Consider the following 21,117-nt stretch of genomic DNA (forward strand, 5'->3'; position numbering starts at 1 on the left):
CTAGGATTTCCTCCTGCCCATCAGCTTCCCCAGGCCCCTCTTCAGGTCTTTGTTTCTCAAACGATAGATGAAAGGGTTGAGCATGGAGGACAGGACAATGTAGACTATTGTAGCCAGTTGGTCCTGAGCAGTGTACCTGGACAAGGGCTGTAAATAGACATAAAAGATGCTTCCATAAAACAGGATCACCACAGTAAAGTGGGAGCTACAGGTGGAGAAGGCTTTGCATTTCCCTGCAGCTGAGGGGATCCTGAGAACGGCTATGAGGACTCACACATACGAGAAAACAATGCATATGAAGGGGGTCGCCCCAAACACCAGCCCTTCTGTCTTTATTGTGAGATCATTGACAAATATGGAGGAGCAGGACAATTTAAGCAGAGGGTTGATGTCACAGAGGAAGTGGTGGGTAACACTGGAGTCACAGAAGTTGAGCTGATTCAGCAAAAGTATGTGTAGGAGTGAGTGGAGGTGAGGCAGTGAGCAGGTGAAGACCACCGGCAGGGCACAGGGGTGGCAGCTCATGATGGTGATATAGTGGAAGGGGTCACAGATGGCCACATAGTGATCAAAGGTCATGGCTGCCAGAAGGTAGCTGTCAATGTCACCAAAGGCATATATAAAATACATCTGGGTCAGACACCCAGCATAGGAGATGGTCTTTTTCTCTGACAGGAAGTCAACTAGCATCTTGGGGACAATGCTTGTTGTGAAGCAAATGTCAGTGAAAGACAGGACACTCAAGAAGACATACATGGGGATATGCAGATGGGGGTCAGAGCGGATGGCCAGGATGGTGAGCACGTTCCCTGTTATGGTGACCAGGTATATGATGAGGAAGAGGATGAAGAGTGGCTTCTGGTCCTCAGGCCGGGAGGAGAGTCCCAGGAGGATGAACTCAGAGACACTGCTGGTTTGGTTGAGTCTTTCCATGATCATAGAGCCAACTAAAATAGAGAAGATTCATATAATGTAACACACATCTCCATGACTGAAACCATAAACAAGCCAACAAGTTTGTGCTTCTTCCTACCTTCACTTTCTACCTATAGGGTTGTGACTAGCTACCACATAGGCAACTTGACACCTTTGTGGTCCTTGAACTTGCCCTTCCTTCTCAACTCTAAGACTTCTCATGCTTCTTGTGTTGATAGCAAGAACTTTTGAGGAAGAGCATAGTTGAGCCTTCATTAGTTTACTTTTAAATCTAGAAAAAATTGATTCAGTTCAGTTCAGTTCAGTCGCTCAGTCATGTCCAACTCTTTGCGACCCCATGAATCACAGCACACCAGGCCTCCTTGCCCATCACCATCTCCCGGAGTTCACTCAGACTCACCCCATCGAGTCAGTGATGCCATCCAGCCATCTCATCCTCTATCGTCCCCTTCTCCTCCTGCCCCCAATCCCTCGCACCATCAGAGTCTTTTCCAATGAGTCAACTCTTCACATGAGGTGGCCAAAGTACTGGAGTTTCAGCTTTAGCATCATTCCTTCCAAAGAAATCCCAGGGCTGATCTCCTTCAGAATGGACTGGTTGGATCTCCTTGCAGTCCAAGGGACTCTCAAGAGTCTTCTCCAACACCACAGTTCAAAAGCATCAATTCTTCAGTGCTAGGCTTTCTTCACAGTCCAACTCTCACATCCATACATGACCACAGGAAAAACCATAGCCTTCACTAGCAGAAAATTGGATTAAAGAATTACTGAGCATGGCCCAATATGGTTTACAGAACTAGAGAGCTGGAGCAGCGAGCAGTGGCTGCACAGCACTGGAGCAGCCAGCGGCCAAGAGGACATACCCCACATCCAAGGTAAGGAGTGGCAGCCATAAGGAGATACATCACGTCCAAGGTAAGGAGAAGCAGCTATGCTTTGCTGGAGCAGCCGTAAAGATACCCCAAGTCCAAGGAAAGAGAAGCCCCACTAAGATGGTAGGTGCTGGGAGAGGGCATTAAGGGCAGACAGACTGAAACCACAAGCACAGAAAACCAAGCAATCTAATCACATGGACCATAGCCTTGAATAACTCAATGAAACTAAGCAATGCTGTGTAGGGCTACCCAAGACGGACAGGTCATGGTGGAGAGTTCTGACAAAATGTGGTCCACTGGAGAAGGGAATGGCAAACCACTTCAGTATTCTTGCCTTGAGAACCCCATGAACAATATGAACAGTACGAAGGAAACAACACTGAAATCAGATTGATTATATTCTTTGCAGCCAAAGATGGAGAAGCTCTATACAGTCAGCAAAAACAAGACCAGATGAACTCCTTATTGCCAAATTCAGACTTAAGTTGAAGAAAGTAGGTAAAACCACTAGACCATTCAGGTATCACCTAAATCAAATCCCTTATGATTATACAATGGAGGTGAGAAATAGATTTAAGGTCCTAGATCTGATAGATAGAGTGCCTGATGAACTATGGACTGAGGTTCGTGACATTGTACAGGAGACAGGGATCAAGACCATCCTCATGGAAAAGAAATGCAAAAAAGCAAAATGGCTGTCTGGGCAGGCCTTACAAGTAGCTGTGAAAAGAAGAGAAGCAAAAAGCAAAGGAGAAAAGGAAAGATATAAACATCTGCAGAGTTCCAAAGAATAGCAAGAAGAGATAAGAAAGCCTTCTTCAGTGATCAATGCAAAGAAATAGAGGAGAACAACAGAATGGGAAAGACTAGGGATCTCTTCAAGAGAATTAGAGATACAAAGGGAACATTTCATGCAAAGATGGGCTCAAATTCAGACTTAAGTTGAAGAAAGTAGGCAAAACCACTAGACCATTCAGGTATCACCTAAATCAAGCCCCTTATGATTATACAGTGGAAGTGAGAAATAGATTCAAGGAACTAGATCTGATAGAGTGCCTGATGAACTATGGATGGAGGTTCATGACATTGTACAAAAGACAGGGATCAAGACAATCTGCAAGAAAAAATGCAAAAAAGCAAAATGGCTGTCTGGGGAGGCCTTAAAAATAGCTGTGAAAAGAAGAGAAATGAAAAGCAAAGGATAAAAGGAAAGATATACCCATTTGAATTCAGAGTTCCAAAGAATAGCGAGAGAGAAAAGAAAGCCTTCCTCAATGATCAATGCAAAGAAATAGAGGAAAACAACAGAATGGGAAAGACCAGGGATCTCTTCAAGAAAATTAGAGATACAAAGGGAACATTTCATGCAAAGATGGGCTCAATAAAGGATAGAAATGGTATGGACCTAACAGAAGCAGAAGATATTAAGGAGAGGTGGCAGGGAACACAGAAGAACTGTACAAAAAAGATCTTCATGACCCAGATAATCATAATGGTGTGATTACTCACCTACAGCAAAACATCCTGGAATATGAAGTCAAGTGGGCCTTAGGAAACATCACTACAAACAAAGGCAATGGAGGTGATGGAATTCCAGTTGAGCTATTTCAAATCCTAAAAGATGATGCTGTGAAAGTGCTGCACTCAATATGCCAGCAAATTTGGAAACCTCAGCAGTGGCCACAGGACTGGAAAAGGGCAGTTTTCATTCCAATCCCAAAAAAAGGCAATGCCAAAGAATGCTCAAACTACCGCACAATTGCACTCATCTCACATGCTAGTAAGGTAATGCTCAAAATTCTCCAAGCCAGGCTTCAGCAATATGTGAACTGTGAACTTCCAGATGTTCAAGAAGGTTTTAGAAAAGGCAGAGAAACCAGAGATCAAATTGCCAATATATGCTGGATCATCAAAAAAGCAAGAGAGTTCCAGAAAAACCCCTATTTCTGCTTTATTGACTATGCCAAAGCCTTTGACTGTGTGGATCACAAGAAACTGTGGAAAATTCTGAAAGAGATGGGACTATCAGACCACCTGACCTGCCTCTTGAGAAACCTATATGCAGATCAGGAAGCAACAGTTAGAACTGGACATGGAACAACAGACTGCTTCCAAATAAGAAAAAGGAGAATGTCAAGGCTATATATTGTCACCCTGCTTATTTAACTTATATGCAGAATACATCATGAGAAACACTGGGCTGGATGAAGCCCAAGCTGGAATCATGATTTCCAGGAGAAATTCAACCTCAGATATGCAGATGACACCACCCTTATGGCAGAAAGTGAAGAAGAAATAAAGAGCCTCTTAATGAAAGTGAAAGAGGAGAGTGAAAAAGTTGGCTTTAAGTTCAACATTCAGAAAACTAAGATCATGGCATCCGGTCCCATCAGTTCATGGGAAATAGATGGGCAAACAGTGGAAACAGTGAGAGACTTTATTTTTTTGGGCTCCAAAATCACTGAAGATGGTGACTGCAGTCATGAAATTAAAAGACACTTACTCCTTGGAAGGAAAGTTATGACCAACCTACTATTACTACTACTACTAAGTCCCTTCAGTCGTGTCCGACTCTGTGCGACCCCACAGATGGCAGCCCACCAGGCTGCGCTGTCCCTGGGATTCTCCAGGCAAGAACACTGGAGTGGGTTGCCATTTTCTTCTCCAATGCATGAGTGTGAACAGTGAAAGTGAAGTCGCTCAGTCATGTCCGACTCTCCATGACCCCATGGACTGCAGCCTACCAGGGTCCTCTGTCCATGGGATTTTCCAGGCAAGAACACTGGAGTGGGTTACCATTGCCTTCTCCTGACCAATCTAGACAGCATATTAAAAAACAGAGACATTACTTTGCCGACAAAGATCCATCTAGTCAAGGCTATCGTTTTTCCAGTAGTCATGCATGGATGTAAGAGTTGACTATGAAGAAAGCTGAGCACCAAAGAGATGATTATTTTGAACTGTCGTATTGGAGAAGACCCTTGAGTGTCCCTTGGACTGCAAGGAGATCCAACCAGTCCATCCTAAAGGAAATCAGTCCTGAATATTCATTGGAAAGACTGATGTTGAAGCTGAAACTCCAATTCTATGGCCACCTAATGCAAAGAACTAACTCACTTGAAAGATCCTGATGCTGGGAAAGATTGAGGGCAGGAGGAGAAGGGGACGACAGAGGATGAGATGGTTGGATGGCATCACCGACTCAATAACTCAGTAAGTTTACTTGAGTAAACTCCAGGAGTTTTTGATGGACAGGACTAGCATGCTGTAGTCAATGCGGTTGCAAAGAGTTGGACATGACTGAGCGACTGAACTGAACTGTGTGTGTATAAGGGTATATGTTTTCTTACTTGGTATATAATTTCACCAGATACACAAAAATGTACCCTCACACACACACACAGACACAAACACACACCATATATATACACTTTTATTTATTTTTTAACATAATAGGTTTACTTATAAATATTTAGGTGTATATTCATAATGCCTTTTCAGGTCAGTGCTAGAGATATACCTCCTTATTTGTACCTATTATATGTCATTTCTTTCTATGGAAAAATTGAACCGCTGTTTATCTATCTCTCTATTTATAGGCTTTTAGATTATTTCTAATTTTTTCTAGTATAAAAAGTGCTGCAATCAGTGAGTATCTGTATACATGTAGATTATAGGATTACTGAAAGCATAAGTCCAGAAATACAAACAGCAGGACATAGGGAGTGGTCAGAAATGTTCAGTCATGCAGTTTCCCACATAAAGTCCAGATTAGTCATTCTAGGAGGTGCTCCTTAAAATGCAGATTCACAGGCCCACATGAAACCTACTGAATAATAGCTTCAGGAAGAATGTAGGGGAATAATAAATGATAAAATATTCAGATTAAAAAATAAAGTCTAAAATCACTGAATAATAATAGAAAATAAAGGGAGAAACAAAAGCGAACAGAACAAAGTCCTTGCCTAGATGACTCTACTTTCCAGAGCACCCCAGTATGTCTCTGTCTGGTTCAAGAAGCTCCTAGTTTTGTCTGCACTTAACATTCACTTATGAGTTTTAATACTTTCCTTAGAATAATTAATTCTAAGTTCATACAACAACTCTTTCCTGGGGCACAGGAAGATCTGGATGGTTATGATGGTGGCAGTAGGGGAATCTCTAAGGGGAACTGAAGCTAAGAGAAAGGATAGCACCAGTCCCTGGAGGCACAAATACCAGATGACCAGGGTAAAGGCCCAGAGGCAACTCAGCCCCATGCACCCTGGCCTCATTATCAGGGCAATTGAGTGCTGAACTACTAGGTCACTTGGCTAAGTGGGGCTAAGAGTTAGGCTTTTGATGACTACAGAACCCAGAACATTCTGCTGTCAAAAATATGGAAGAAGGAAGAGGCACAATCTCTGTATAGCTGTTGCACTAGACACTTGGCTCACCTGGTGGAAGTTTCAGTTTTATAAGAGTCTCAATCTTGTCTCTATCTCTCTCCTCGCTTTCTGAATCACTGCAATGACTTTCAACAAGTTAATCACAGAAGTTACACTGAAAACTGAAGGATATTAAGGGAATCAAAAGTCATTGGTCATATATAAATCAGTTTCAGGAAATTTTGTGGGAAGACAAAGGTTTCAATAATGCTTAGAGCAAATGAATAAAGATGTGGGTTCCTGGAGAAGAGAAAGGTAGTGAGAGTGTTAAAGCCTTGGTAGGGAGTATGAAAAGTTGGCTTAAAACTCAGCATTCAGAAAGCTGAGATCATAGCATCTGGTCCCATCACTTCATGGCAAATAGATGGGAAAACAATGGAAACAGTGACAGACTTTATTTTTGGGGGCTCCAAAATCACTGTAGATGGTGACTGTAGCCATGAAATTAAAAGACGCTTGCTCCTTGGAAGAAAAGTTATGACCAACCTAGACAGCATATTAAAAAACAGAAACATTACTTAGCTAACAAAGGTCCATGTAGTCAAAGCTATGATTTTTCCAGTAGTCATGTATGAATGTGAGAGTTGGACTATAATGAAAGCTGAGCGCTGAAGAATTGATGCTTTTTTTTAAAAGATAAATTTATTTATTTTAATTGGAGGTTAATTACTTTACAATATTGTATTGGTTTTGTAATACATCAACATGAATCTGCCACAGGTATACACGTGTTCCCCATCCCAAACCCCCCTCCCTCCTCCCTCCCCATACCATCCCTCTGGGTCGTCCCAGTGCACCAGCCCCAAGCAACCAGTATCATGCATTGAACTTGGACTGGTGATTCGTTTCATATATGATATTATACATGTTTCAATGCCATTCTCCCAAATCATCCCACCCTCTCCCTCTCCCACAGAGTCCAAAAGAGTGTTCTATATATCTGTGTCTCTTTTGTTGTCTCACATACAGGGTTATCGTTACCATCTTTCTAAATTCCATATATGTGCGTTAGTGTACTATATTGGTGTTTTTCTTATAGCTTACTTCACTCTGTATAATAGGCTCCAGTTTCATCTGCCTCATTAGAACTGATTCAAATGTATTCTTTTTAATGGCTGAGTAATACTCCATTGTGTATATGTACCACAGCTTTCTTATCCATTCATCTGCTGATGGACTGTGGTGTTGGAGAAGACTCTTGAGAGTCCCTTGGACTGCAAGGAGATCCAATCAGTTCATTCTAAAGGAGATCAGTCCTGGGTGTTCATTGGAAGGACTGATGCTGACGCTGAAACTCCAATACTTTGGCCACCTGATGTGAAGAACCGACTCATTTGAAAAGACTCTGATGCTTGGAAAGATTGAAGGTGGGAGGAGAAGGGGACAACAGGATGAGATGATTGGATGGCATCACCAACTCCATGGACATGAGTTTGAGTGAACTCTGGGAGTTGGTGATGGACAGGGAGGCCTGGCTTGCTTCAGTCCATGGTGTCGTAGAGTTGGACATAACTCAGTGACTGAACTGAACTGAGCTGAGGAAGTCCAGAGGTCCCCAAGAGACAGGAGGAAACAAACTGCAAGTGGCAGGCATTTTTTTTACCTTCTCTACACAAAATTAAAGAAATTTCTTTGAATTCTGTGTTGCGACACAGAATTGCTTCCACCTGAACCACCTGAACCATTGGCTCCACCATGGCGGCAACTGGTTCCACCTGAACTTCACTTTATCTCAAACCTTGAGCTAACCAATGCGTTTTTCCCATGTAAATATCTTTCCTTAGCTTGTTAATAAACTATGTATTTTCTTAGAAATCTGCCTTTCTTCAAGATTCATATCAATTGTTTTATGGCTGGGGATGACTCACCTTGTGCCAACACTATCTTAAAATGCATGTTTGGGTGAGGGGCCTGGTGCAACTCTCTCAGTTTTGAGGTGTTTCCTCTCTCTAATTAGCAGCTTGTTAATAGGTGTATCAGTTCAGTTCAGTCTCTCAGTCATGTCCGACTCTTTGCAACCCCATGAATCACAGCACGCCAGGCCTGCCTGTCCATCACCAACTCCCAGAGTTTACCCAAACTCATGTGTATCGAGTTGGTGATGCCACCCAGCCATCTCATCCTCTGTCGTCCCCTTCTCCTCCTGTCCCCAATCCCTCCCAGCATCAGGGTCTTTTCCAATGTGGCCAAGGTACTGGAGTTTCAGCTTCAGCATCAGTCCTTCCAATGAACACCCAGGACTGATCTCCTTTAGGATGGACTGGTTGGATCTCCTTGCAGTCCAAGGGACTCTCAAGAGTCTTCTCCAACACCACAGTTCAAAAGCATCAATTCTTCAGCACTCAACTTTCTTCACAGTCCAATTCTCACATCCATACATGACTACTGGAAAAGCCATAGCATTGACTAGATGGACCTTTGTTGGCAAAGTAATGTCTCTGTTTTTTAATATGCTGTCTCAGGAGAAGGCAATGGCAACCCACTCAAGTACTCTTGCCTGGAAAATCTCGTGGACCGAGGAGCCTGGTAGGCTGCAGTCCATGGGGACGCACAGAGTCGGACATGACTGAAGCGACTTAGCAGCAGCAGGTAGGTTGCTAATAACTTTCCTTCAAAGGAGTAAGCATCTTTTAATTTCATGGCTGCAGTCACCATCTGCAGTGATTTTGGAGCCCAAAGAAATAAAGTCTGACACTGTTTCCACTCTTTCCCCATCTATTTCCCATGAAGTGATGGGACCGGATGCCATGATCTTCGTTTTCTGAATGTTGAACATTAAGCCAACTTTTTCACTCTCCTCTTTCACTTTCATCAAGAGGCTTTTTAGTTCCTCTTCACTTTCTGCCATAAGGGTGGTGTCATCTGCATATCTGAGGTTATTGCTATTATACCCCTTTGCTAAAAGCTAACAAGGAGGCACTCTTTCTGTCTCCTTCTGATGTCTATGTCAGAACATTTCTCTAGTTCTTTCATACATTAATAAAAGTTTATTACACAAAACCTTCTGGTTATCAAGCCTCATCTCTGGCCCCAGATTGAATTGTCTCCTCCAGAGGCATGAGTCCCAACATCGCACATGGCTCATAGCATGTGCAACCTTTCAGTAGAAAGACAGATGTAGATATATGAAAACTGGAATCAGGATTTTGGTAGAACTGGAGCCTATTACTAATCATAATAGAGTCTCAGTAGTTGATAGTTGCACACGTAAAGAAGTGAGAACAATCAAACATCCATGACACATGTGATTTATACCTGCTGACTTACAAGAGTTTATTGTGTATATCAGAAACCAGCAGAAACACCCATGGACATGTCCACAAAGCTTCTGACTAGGATTTCCTCCTGGCCATCAGCTTCCCCAGGGCCCTCTTCAGGTCTTTGTTTCTCAAACTGTAGATGAAAGGGTTGAGCATGGAGGACAGAACCGTGTAGACAATTGTAGCCACTCGGTCCTGAACAGTGTACCTGGACAAGGGCTGTAAATAGACATAAAAGATGCTTCCATAAAACAGGATCACCACAGTCAAGTGGGAGCCACAGGTGGAGAAGGCTTTGCGTTTCCCAGTAGCTGAGGGGATCCGGAGAACTGAAATGAAGATTCGCACATACGAGAAAACAATGCATAGGAAGGGGGTCACCAAAACAACCAGCCCTTCTGTCTTTATTGTGAGATCATTGACAAATATGGAGGAGCAGGACAATTTCAGCAGAGGGTTGATGTCGCAGAGGAAGTGGTGGACAACGTTGGAGTTGCAGAAGGTAAGCTGATTCAGCAGAAGTATGTGTAGGAGTGAGTGGAGGTGAGGCAATGAGCAGGAGATGGCCACCAGCAGGACACAGCGGTGATGGTTCATGATGGTGACATAGTGGAAGGGGTCACAGATGGCCACATAACGGTCAAAGGCCATGACTACAAGAAGAAAGCTGTCAATGTTAGCCAAAACATATATAAAATACATTTGAGTCAGACACCCAGCATAGGAGATGGTCTTCTTCTCTGACAGGAAGTCAACTAGCATCTTGGGGACAATGCTTGTTGTATACCAAATGTCAGTGAAAGACAGGACACTCAAGAAGACATACATGGGGGTGTGCAGTTGGGGGTCAGAGCGGATGGCTAGGATGGTGAGCACATTCCCTGTTATGGTGACCAGGTATATGATGAGGAAGAGGATGAAGAGTGGCTTCTGGTCCTCAGGCCGGGAGGAGAGTCCCAGGAGGATGAACTCAGAGACACTGCTGGTTTGGTTGAGTCTTTCCATGATCATAGAGCCAACTAAAATAGAGAAGATTCATATAATGTAACACACATCTCCATGACTGAAACCATAAACAAGCCAACAAGTTTGTGCTTCTTCCTACCTTCACTTTCTACCTATAGGGTTGTGACTAGCTACCACACATGCAACTTGTCATCTTTGTGGTCCTTGAACTTGCCCTTCCTTCTCAACTCTAAGACCTCACATGCTTCTTGTATTGATAGCAAGACTTTCTACCTATAGGGTTGTGACTAGCTGCCACATAGGCAACTTGTCACCTTTGTGGTCCTTGAACTTGCCCTTCCTTCTCAACTCTAAGACCTCACATGCTTCTTGTATTGATAGCAAGAACTTTTGAGGAAGACCAGAGTTGAATCTTCCTTGAAAATGAAAAATGAAAGTGAAGTCGCTCAGTCGTGTTTGACTCTTTGTGACCCAACAGACTGTAGCCTACCAGTTCTCCATCCATGGGATTTTCCAGGCAAGAGTACTGGAGTGGGTTGCCATTTCATTCTAGGGGATCTTCCCAACCCAGGGATCGAACCCAGGTCTCCTGCATTGCAGGCAGATGCTTTACCTCTGAGCCACCAGGGAGGCCCAGAAATCTTCCTTAGTCAGTTTAATTTTAAATCTAGAAATAATTGTTTACTGAGCACCTATTCTGTGAAAAATATTCTGGGAGTGGGGATACAACTGTGAATATGACATAGTCAGGACTGTTTGTGGATTTTGCATTGTAATAGAGGATCTATCTATCTATGGATTTATCTATCTATCACCAGCTAGTTCTGCATTTTATAAATAAAAATAAATCCACATAAGGGTATAGAGAGGGCTTCGCAGGTGGCACTAGTGGTAGAGAACCCATCTGCCAATGCAGAAGGCTAAGAGACCTGGCTTCAAGACTTGGGTCTGATCCCTGGGTTGGGAAAATACCATGGAGAAGGGCATGGCAACCCATAGTAGGGGTATGTACAATTCCCGTATTCTTGCCTGGAGAATCCCATGGACAGAGGAGACTTTCAAGCTATGGTTCATACGGTCCCAAAGAGTCAGACATGAATGAAGTGACTTAGCACAACACGGCATAGCACAAGCACATAGAGACCAATAGAAATAAGGTGGTGAATTTATTGATTTCAGATAAGGTGGTTTGATTTTTCTCTGTATATCAAAACAAATTTTCAGTGGTGGCATGTTAAAATGTGTCTTTGAACTACCTTTCCAAAAAGGGGACTTGATAAAGTAATCAACAGAGAAATCAAAGGAATAATAGATCTAAGTCAACGAAGTTTTACTGTTGTGCTTGTTATACCTTCAGAAGCACTTAATTAGAAGGCAATGATCCATTGTGAATATCAAATTATACTACCACTCCATGCAAATCTTTATTTTAAAATTTAATTTGTTATTTAGTTTTCCCTCTAGCTCCTTAAACTTAATCATGTTCCCAGATCTTTGTTACCCAACTGTTAAGCAAGCACATCCTTCAATACCATCATCCATTTGTTTATTTACCTGTGTATATATCCTTGAAAGGGCTTCCCTAGTGGCTCAGATGGTAAAGAATCAGCCTGCAGTGCAGGAGATGCAGGAGATATAGTTTTAATCCCTGGGTCAGGAAGGTCCCCTGGAAGAAGGAAATGGTACCACACTCCAATATTCTTGCCAGGAGAATCCCATGGACAGAGGAGACTGGCAGGCTACAGTCCATGGGGTTGCAAAGAGTCCAGTATGACTGAGCTTCTGAGCACACAGAACAATATTTATAAGATTTTCATGAGGTTTTCACAATAGCTTGTGCTTAAGCACTTAGAACAGTTCCAGGACAGAGTAAACATTTGATACCACTGTTTCTTCTCCCCATTATCATCATTGCCAATGACTTTTTCTCCAAGTATTTGTACATATTCTCAAAATTAATGAATCTGATTAAAATGACTCTAGTCTTCACACTCAAATACTCTAATGGTCAAATTAACTTGGTTATCAGTTTACAACACTTTTTTAGATTGTATTTTTGTCTACACTTTGAATAACCTGAGAGTGAATTAAGCATTTACTTTGTATGGGTTGTACTTTAATTCTCATGACAATCTTGTAAGGTGTAGACTGTTATTCTTATCATATTTTTCTGATGAGGAAACAGATATAGAGGAAAAGTAATAAGTCATTCAAACCCAGTTAAACTAATTCTAAATCTCAAGATTTACCCACTCTGTCATCTTGTCATATTTTCATAAAGCTATAAAAGTATATATCTGAAACAATCACTCTTAAGATCTATTTTTTCCCTTTTATTTATTTTCTATTTTAACATACACACATTGTTTTCTTTAAATGTGTTTAATGTCACATTAAGGACAGACCTTTGTTATGTACAATGGAAAATCTGTATTTTCTGTGTTGAACAGATTGTAGAATTTGAAAATTCTAATAGGCAGGATTCACTGGCAACAATAAGGGAAAATTTGGTCTTTTGGGGGGACATTAAAATTATATGGGATTGAGGGTTTTGTAGAAAGTGCACTGAATTTGGAAGCAGAAGGTGAGGGTTTGTGCCTGACCTTCATTTCTTGCTCACTGAGTGATCTAAGGAATTCTAAAGAGATAATAAAATAACATGTATAAGTGCAGCTTGTACAACATACATCCTCAAAAAAGTTATTCATGAAGGGAATGCCTAGGGAGTGTGAGATGAAGAAGATTCAAAGTGGTCAAGTAAAGTTGGATTTCCTGTGCTCATCTATGATGAGTACTTTAAAAAATGGAAGGAATTTTTGAAAGTGAGAATCTGAGGGCATTATTCTGAAAGCCTGGGATGAGTCTGGGAGTGGAAGTATTTTTATTTTCTACCAAGTTCCCACTATTCACTTATTGGGGACCTGCTTCTCAAGAACCATGGGATAACAACATACCCTGGCCCAGTGGTCAAATAGGGTGATCATAACATACAAAGTTAGTCTTCATGTTAGGCTAAACTCCATTTTATACAGTGTCCATGTGATTTTTTTTGGAATGGAATAAAATTCAAAAATGGAATTTTGAGGCTGAAATAAGTACCTGATTGAGATGGATGGTTCAGTGGGCAGCCAGTCTACTGATTTCACTTTTCATATCCAGATATCTTCTCATTTTTTCTTTTTTTAAAAAATCTGTTCTTCATCCTGTACCAAATTGGTTAGGTTCACATATCAGAAAGATGATCTTTTTGACCTTCTAGCCAGTGATAAGCATGAAGAGTTGAGAGGGGGGACAAAGAGCAGATTACTCTAGGTTTTAAAGGGGTCAACCATTTTCTTGATACTGCTTCACATCCCTGCTCCTTTCTCAACCTCTGTCTCAGTACTTTTCTATTTTTCTCTGTTTCCAATCATAGAAGGCAGAACTGCCAAGACACGCTGTGGCAGGAACTCTCTTGGTTGGGGAAATCTGTCTGCTAGCTTCTTAGAGGCTTGAACTCAGCTCTCCTGGCCTCCTCTGGGTCTGTACTGGTGAGGGAGCTATGATGTGCTTATTACAACCTGCTCCCTTTAGAGTGTTTGCTCTATGACTTCTCTAAGTACAAAAATCACAGTGGCTAGCAAAACGGAGTGTAGCTACCCTCAAGGGGGCAGGGGACTCTTAAGGAGGCTATTTTCAGAGCTTTTTAAACTTATCATGAAGTCTCCAGGACATACTTTGAAAGTGAAAGTGTTAGTCACTCAGTCATGTCTGGCTCTTTGGGACCCCATGAGTCCCACACTGTAGCCTGCCAGGCTGCTCTGTCCATGGGATTATCCAGGCAAGAGTACTGGAGTGTATTTCCATTTCCTTCTCCAGAGATCTTCCTGACCCAGGAGATAAACCCAGGTCTTCTGCATTGCAGGCAGATTCTTTACTCTCTAAGCCTCCAGGGAAGCCCATAGTTTCCTCAACTGTGGGTAATCAGAGGTCATAGAACATTGTGTGTGTGTGTGTGTTTGTGTGTGTGTGTGTGTGTGTGTGCATGCGTGTGTTTGGTGTATAAGGAATGGGTTCTCCAGGAAGCTGACTTTGAAATGGAGATTAGCATGCAGAATGTTTATTAGGTCTTGCTCTTGGGTTGGTCTTCCCAGGTGGTACACAGGTAAAGAATCTGCCTGCCAATGGAGGAGATGAGAGTTCAGTCCTTGGGTTGGGAAGATCCCTTGGAAGTAGAAATGGTAAACCACTCCAGTATTCTTGGCTGAAAAATTTCATGGACAGAGGAGCCTTGTGCCTTATAGTCCATTGAGTTGAAAGAGTTGGGCACGACTGAGTGACTGGGCATGGACATTCTTGGGATAGCTTTTTTTTTTTTTGGCCTCACCACAAAACATGCAGAATCCTAGTTCCCTGACCAGGGATGAAACTAACACCCCTGCAGTGGAAGGACAGTCTTACCCACTGGACCACCAGGGAAGTCCCCTAGGGAGTACTCTTGGGATCAGTATCTGGTTGGATAGAGGGAGAAGTTGGGTTGTGATGAAGTCCCACTGAAGGTCCCAGCTGATCCTACTGGGAATTTGGAAGCTCAAATGTCAAGGAGTATGGTTGACACTGCTGCTGACTGGATGTAGGCTGTCCTGGAAAGAAGCATTTTCTTTGGTGAAGCAGTTTCCTTCAGCCAAGATTATCTCTAGAGAAAGCTTAAAGCTAAGGACTCTCTTAGAAAGCAACCATTATTGAGCTACAGTGTAGTCATTGTTCATTTTGATCTGCCCTTACACAATGAGCTGACCCACTTGTAAACCATATTCAGACTTTCCCCGCCTCTGTCAGCTGGTTATAGGGAATATTCTATGCAGCCATAACTTTCTGATTGCTCTCTTAGATCCCTGGACCTAAAAATGAGACTGATGTGAAAGGGTCCCTGTATCTTTGTAGTGTTATCTCCCATCTTCAGGACTGAATGTGTCTTGCTAAAGCTCCAACTTGTTAGCAACTTCCTGGTTTTCTGATCCAATTACCATGATGTCATTGATTTAGTGGGGCAGTGTTACATTCTGCATAATATCCAGATTGTCTGCATCTTTTCAAACTATATATTATATGTAATATACGTATTGTTGTTGTTGCTCAGTCCCTAAGTCATGCCCAACTCTTTGCAACCCCATGGACTGCAGCACACCAGGTTTCCCTGTCCTTCAGCGTCTCCCGGAGTTTGCTCAGACTCATATCCATTGAATCGGTGATGCCATCCAACCATCACTGTCACCCCCTTCTCCTCCTGTCCTCTGTCTTTCCCAGCATCAGGTCTTTTCCAATGAGTAGGCTCTTCACATCAGGTAGCCAAATTATTGGAGCTTCAGCTTCAGCATCTGTCCTTCCAATGAATATTCAGGGTTGATTTCCTTTAGAATTGACTGGTTTGATCTCCTTGCTGTCCAAGGGACTCTCAAAAGTTTTCTCTAGCACCACAACTCGAAAGCATCAATTTTTCAGCTCTCAGCCTTCTTTTTAGTCCAACCCTCAAGAAGATATTAAGAAGAGGTGGCAAGAATACATAGAAGAACTGTACAAAAAAGATCTTCATGACCCAGGTAACCACAATGGTGTGATCACTCACCTAGAACCAGACATCTTGGAATGCAGTCAAGTGGGTCTTAAGAAGCATCACTACAAACAAAGCTATTGGAGGTGATGGAATTCCAGTTGAGCTATTTCAAATCCTAAAAGATGATGCTGTTAAAGTGCTACACTCAATATACCAGCAAATTTGGAAAACTCAGCAGTGGCCACAGGACTGGAAAAGGTCAGTTCTCATTCCAATCCCAAAGAAAGACAATGCCAAAGAATGCTCATACTACTGCATAATCAGACTCATCTCACACGCTAGTAAGGTAATGCTCAAAATTCTCCAAGCCAGGCTTCAGCAATATGTGAACTGTGAACTTCCAGATGTTCAAGCTGGTTTTAGAAAAGGCAGAGGAACCAGAGACCAAATTGCCAACATAAGCTGGATCATCGAAAAAGCAAGAGAGTTACAAAAAATCATCTATTTCTGCTTTATTGACTATGCTAAAGGCTTTGACTGTGTGGATCACAATAAACTGTGGAAAATTCTTCAAGAGGTGGGAATACCAGACCACCTGACCTGCCTCCTAAGCAATCTGTATGCAGGTCAAAAGGCAACAGTTAGAACTAGGCATGAAACAACAGACTGGTTCCACATAGGAAAAGGAGTATGTCAAGGCTGTAGATTGTCACCCTGCTTATTTAACTTCTGTGCAGAGTACATCATGCAAAATGCCGGGCTGGAAGAAGCACAAGCTGAAATCAAAATTGCTGGGAGAAAAGTCAATAACCTCAGATACGCAGATGACACCACCCTTATGGCAGAAAGCAAAGAGGAACTAAAGAGCATCTTGAAGAAAGTGAAAAAGGAGAGTGGAAAAGTTGGCTTAAAACTCAACATTCAGGGGCCTGCAGACTCGGTGTATGGAGGCTGGGGTGTGGGCCGCCGGCCGGCGGCGGAGGACTGCTGAGGGCGCTGAGAGACCGCGTTGTGGCCTCGCGCGTCCCGTTCACGCCCGCCTGGCAATGCGCCTGCTCACAGCGGGGACTCGGCCGGTGCACTGCAGACTCCAGGCCTCTTGGCTGCGGCGGGCACCGCTGCCCGCTCCCGGGAGACGCGCTGAGCATACCGAGGGTCGACCGCGAGGGTGACAGTGGTGCGGGGAGCAGAGCCCATGGAGCTGGCGGGCCCTGGGCAGAGCTAGCAGGCCCCATTGCTGCTGCTGCCATAGCTCCTGGAGGTGGTGGGGCCTGGGCAGCAGCTCCCACCATTCTTACTGATGAAGGAACAAGAGCCACTCCCAAAAGTAAAACATGAAATGAAAGTCTTGTGTGCCTCTCCCTCATCCACAGCCTGCTTTTGGTTAGTTACTATCATAATTTAAAATAAATAAAGACTTAGTTTGGTGGGTCACACGGTGATGGCAACTGGCACAGTGATTAAGGGGAATGTTTCATTTGGTAAATTGACCAGGTTATTAGTCCCCTAGACCAACTGGTTTTCAGGAAACTTGCTGAGCTTAGTGCTTTCACATACTGTATCTCGTTTAACCCTCACAATAACCTCATGAACAAGGTACTATTATCAGATCTGAGGAACAGGATCATCCTTGCTCAGGGCACCCAGTGGGTAAGTGGCAGGAATGGTACTGATCTTGGGTCAGTCTGTGTCCAAGGCCCTTGGGATCAACCTCATCACCCTGCTTCTGTCTGAACAAGCCTCAGCCCCTCTGGGCAGAGATGATGAGACATGTAAGCTCTCCTAGTGGTCCTAGAATATGTGCTGTAAAGGAGACTGAGGCTAGTGATGTGGGAATATGCAAGGGCCAGGCTTTACTCTGTCTGGGTCATTCTGTGATGCACGGGGGGAGTGGGGGAGCGGTGGCTAGCTCTATGCTGTGGGTCCTTCAGAAGCCAAGGTGACCATGGTCACTTCTGCTTTCTAAGGCGTCAACATTAACATCAAGGTCACCTTCTCCTGGGATGCGTTTCTAAGGCATCAACATTAACATCAAGGTCACCTTCTCCTGGGACTCCTGGGACTCAGCCCCTAATTACCTCTCCAGGGGAAGGCAGGAAATTAGGTAAATAGCTCAGGCAGGCTCCTTATCTAATCAGAGCTCAGGGTTGTTTTCCTGCTGGTATTAACCTGGTTGGTGAATGGGGATATTCTTGCTCACTTTTCTGCTGCTCAGAAACAGGCATGAAACATTCAGAAGATCCTTAGGTCACGAGAACTTCTTGTTCCTTAGATACTGGTTTCTTGCATAGCAAGTGAAGGCTCAGGAAACAGCCTTGAACAGAGGTGTCTGAGCTCCCCAAGTATTGTCACAGGTCAGAGGAAGATGGAAAATCATCTCTTGACACTGAATGTATATGTCCATGCAGGAATGTGTGTGCACATATGTGTCTTTGTATTTGTATACCCAGTGTATTCAGTGGGTGACTGAATCGTGTATCAACTCTCTGTATGTAGGAAGGATTTAGATAGAATATAAAGGGCTGAAAAAAATCTTCCTGGTAGTGTGTGTGTGTGTGTGTGTATGTGTGTACACACACATGCTGCCTAGGTTTATGTTTGTGTGTTTTAATTGATTGCATGACTGCATGTGTATCTGTGTGTATATAGTATGTGCTTTTTTGTGGGTTGTGCTTTGTCTCAAGGCTAGGTGTGATGTTTATGTCTTGTGTTGTATGTATGTGTTAGTTTGTTTGAAAGTAACACAAATCCTGACTGTTTTTAACCTAGAATGAGTATAGGTCATAAAGTGAATGGATGTTGGTCTCTGAGGTCTATGATTTGTGTGTCTGTGTGTGTGTGACTACATGTTATTTTCTGTTCTATTCCCAGTGTCAAGAATAGTGTCTAGAATATGGTTGAACAAATGAAGATATTTACATTAGTCTCCTTTGAAAGAAAGTCTCGTTTGCCACTGGAAATCTCATGCACTCTGTGACCAGAAGGATGCAGACAGAAAATTCCAGCAGAAAAATATGCAGTTTGCCTGAATTTTGATGCAGTCCCCAGGCAAAAAAAAAAAAAGCACATGGCTGTAATGTACCCATGGTGACAACAATCACTATATCTCAGTCTTTGATATTTTCTACTCCCTTTATCCCCAGCAGAAATTAAGAAGAGAATGAGGAGGGAGAACCAGAGCAGCGTGTCTGAGTTCCTCCTCCTGGGGCTCCCCATCCAGCCAGAGCATCAGAGCGTGTTCTTCGCCCTGTTCCTGGGCATGTACCTGATCACGGTGCTGGGCAACCTGCTCATCCTCCTGCTCATCAGGCTGGACTCTCGCCTCCACACCCTCATGTACTTCTTCCTCAGCCACTTGGCCTTCTCTGATGTGTCTTTCTCATCTGTCACTGTCCCTAAGATGCTCGTGAACATGCAGACTCAAGATCAATCCATTCCTTATGCGGGGTGCATAGCACAGATGTATTTTTTTCTACTTTTTGTTTGTCTTGACAATTTCCTTCTTGCAGTGATGGCTTATGACCGGTACGTGGCCATTTGTCAGCCACTCCACTACACTACCATCATGAGGGGGGGGTTGTGTGTCTTACTGGTGGCTGGATCCTGGTTCTTCTCTTGTGTCCATGCCTTGCTGCATACTCTCCTTCTGTCCCGACTGTCTTTCTGTGCTGACAATAACATCCCCCATTTCTTCTGTGAACCAGCTGCCCTCTTAAAGTTGGCGTGCTCAGACATCTCCCTCAATGAGTTAGTTATCTTCACTGAGGGGGGCGTGTTTGCCTTCTTGGCATTGAGTGCTATTTTGGGCTCTTATATTCACATTGGAGCCACCATCCTGAGGGTCCCGTCCATCAAGAGAATCTGCAAAGCTTTGTCCACCTGTGGCTCCCACCTCTTTGTGGTGTTTTTGTACTATGGGACTGTTGCAATGATTTACTTCTTTCCTTCAACAAACAATTCCAAAGTCAAAGACACAATTGCTTCACTTATGCATACTGTGGTGACACCCATGTTAAACCCCTTTATCTACAGCCTGAGGAACAGAGACATGAAATCGGCCCTGGGAATTCTATACAAGAAGGGGATTATTTTTGCCAAGTAAAAGTTACCCACTAAAGGATGCTTTCAGAGACATGTTCTGAAAAATTGTGTAGGCGACTGCAGTAGATTGCAAAAAGGGCCACAATATTTTGCAGCCCTCCCTTCCAAGTGAGAGTTTATTTCCCTACCCATTGAATCTGGGCAGGACATGTGACTTATTTTGATTAATAGATTCAGTGAAAGTGAGGTTGTGAGTGTCCCAAGCCCAGGTAGATTGTGTTCCTGCCACTCTCAGAACCTTGAGATCTCCAGGTGAACCAGTCCAAGTTGGACTGTGTGAAGATGTGGGACCACATGGAGGAGAAGCAAGGTGTTCCAGCTAACAATCAATCTGTTCCCAGGTGACCTGGCAGGTGACTGCAGAGGTATGAGTGAGTCCTGACAGCTCAGTTGGTAAAGAATCCACCTACAATGTGGGACACCTGAGTTCGATTCCTGGGTTAGGAAGATCCTCTGGAGAAGGGAAAGTCTACTCACTCCAGTATTCTGGCCCGGAGAATTCCATGGACTATACAGCAAATAGCTGGACACAACTGAGTGACTTTCACTTTACTGAGAACAGTTGAACCTAGCCTAGACCAAAAGCACCATCCAACTGAGCACAGTTCCAGCCCAAATCGCCAGCTCATGGAAATGTCATATAAACAAGTGATTGTTGTTAAGTGACTAAGTTTTGGGATGGTTTGTTATGCAGCCAAAGCTAACTGATACTGATATTGCCCTTGTCTCTGGTACCCATCAAACTTTCCTTGATTTCAATGGTCCTTCCCCCTTTTCGGTTTCCTCTGCTTGGATTGTGTTCTCTGCCTATTTTTCTAGAACCCACTGACTTTACAACCTTATGGATATTGTAACTCATGGCCTTAGCTTTAGGTATGTCTCTTGTCTTCACTATATTTAATAACCTTTGGAATCTGGCATTACCAGCAACTCTAATTTTGTTAAGTCAACATCTTAAATTGCTGCCTTATCTATTTGAATGACTTACTGTAGTATCGACATACATGGACTTCCTTTTT

At 43.2% G+C, this 21,117-nt stretch overlaps 2 protein-coding genes and 1 pseudogene across 3 annotated transcripts; 1 reads left to right on the forward strand and 2 right to left on the reverse strand.

The window, feature by feature from the left end:
* Window positions 1–933, reverse strand: OR1L14P (olfactory receptor family 1 subfamily L member 14, pseudogene; annotated as a pseudogene).
* OR1L13 (olfactory receptor family 1 subfamily L member 13) lies at window positions 7,486–10,648 on the reverse strand. Of its 2 annotated transcripts, XM_002691553.5 has the most exons (2): window positions 9,575–10,648; window positions 7,486–7,576 (listed from the first exon to the last, which is right to left on the reverse strand). In XM_002691553.5, the coding sequence occupies exons 1-2, from the start codon at window positions 10,507–10,509 to the stop codon at window positions 7,489–7,491; spliced, it is 1,023 nt and encodes a 340-aa protein (XP_002691599.5). In that variant the 5' UTR covers window positions 10,510–10,648; the 3' UTR covers window positions 7,486–7,488. The 2 variants fall into 2 exon arrangements, with proteins under 2 accessions (XP_002691599.5, NP_001377131.1); NM_001390202.1 differs by lacking the exon at window positions 7,486–7,576 and having other exon boundaries at window positions 9,571–10,509.
* An 8,509-nt stretch (window positions 10,649–19,157) lies between these two features.
* OR1J6 (olfactory receptor family 1 subfamily J member 6) lies at window positions 19,158–20,099 on the forward strand. The gene has a single exon (NM_001389869.1). It carries the CDS (start codon window positions 19,158–19,160, stop codon window positions 20,097–20,099), a length of 942 nt encoding a protein of 313 aa, NP_001376798.1.
* The last annotated feature ends 1,018 nt before the right edge of the window (window positions 20,100–21,117 follow it).

Source organism: Bos taurus, chromosome 11, assembly GCF_002263795.3.
Source record: "Bos taurus isolate L1 Dominette 01449 registration number 42190680 breed Hereford chromosome 11, ARS-UCD2.0, whole genome shotgun sequence".
NCBI lineage: Eukaryota > Metazoa > Chordata > Mammalia > Artiodactyla > Bovidae > Bos > Bos taurus.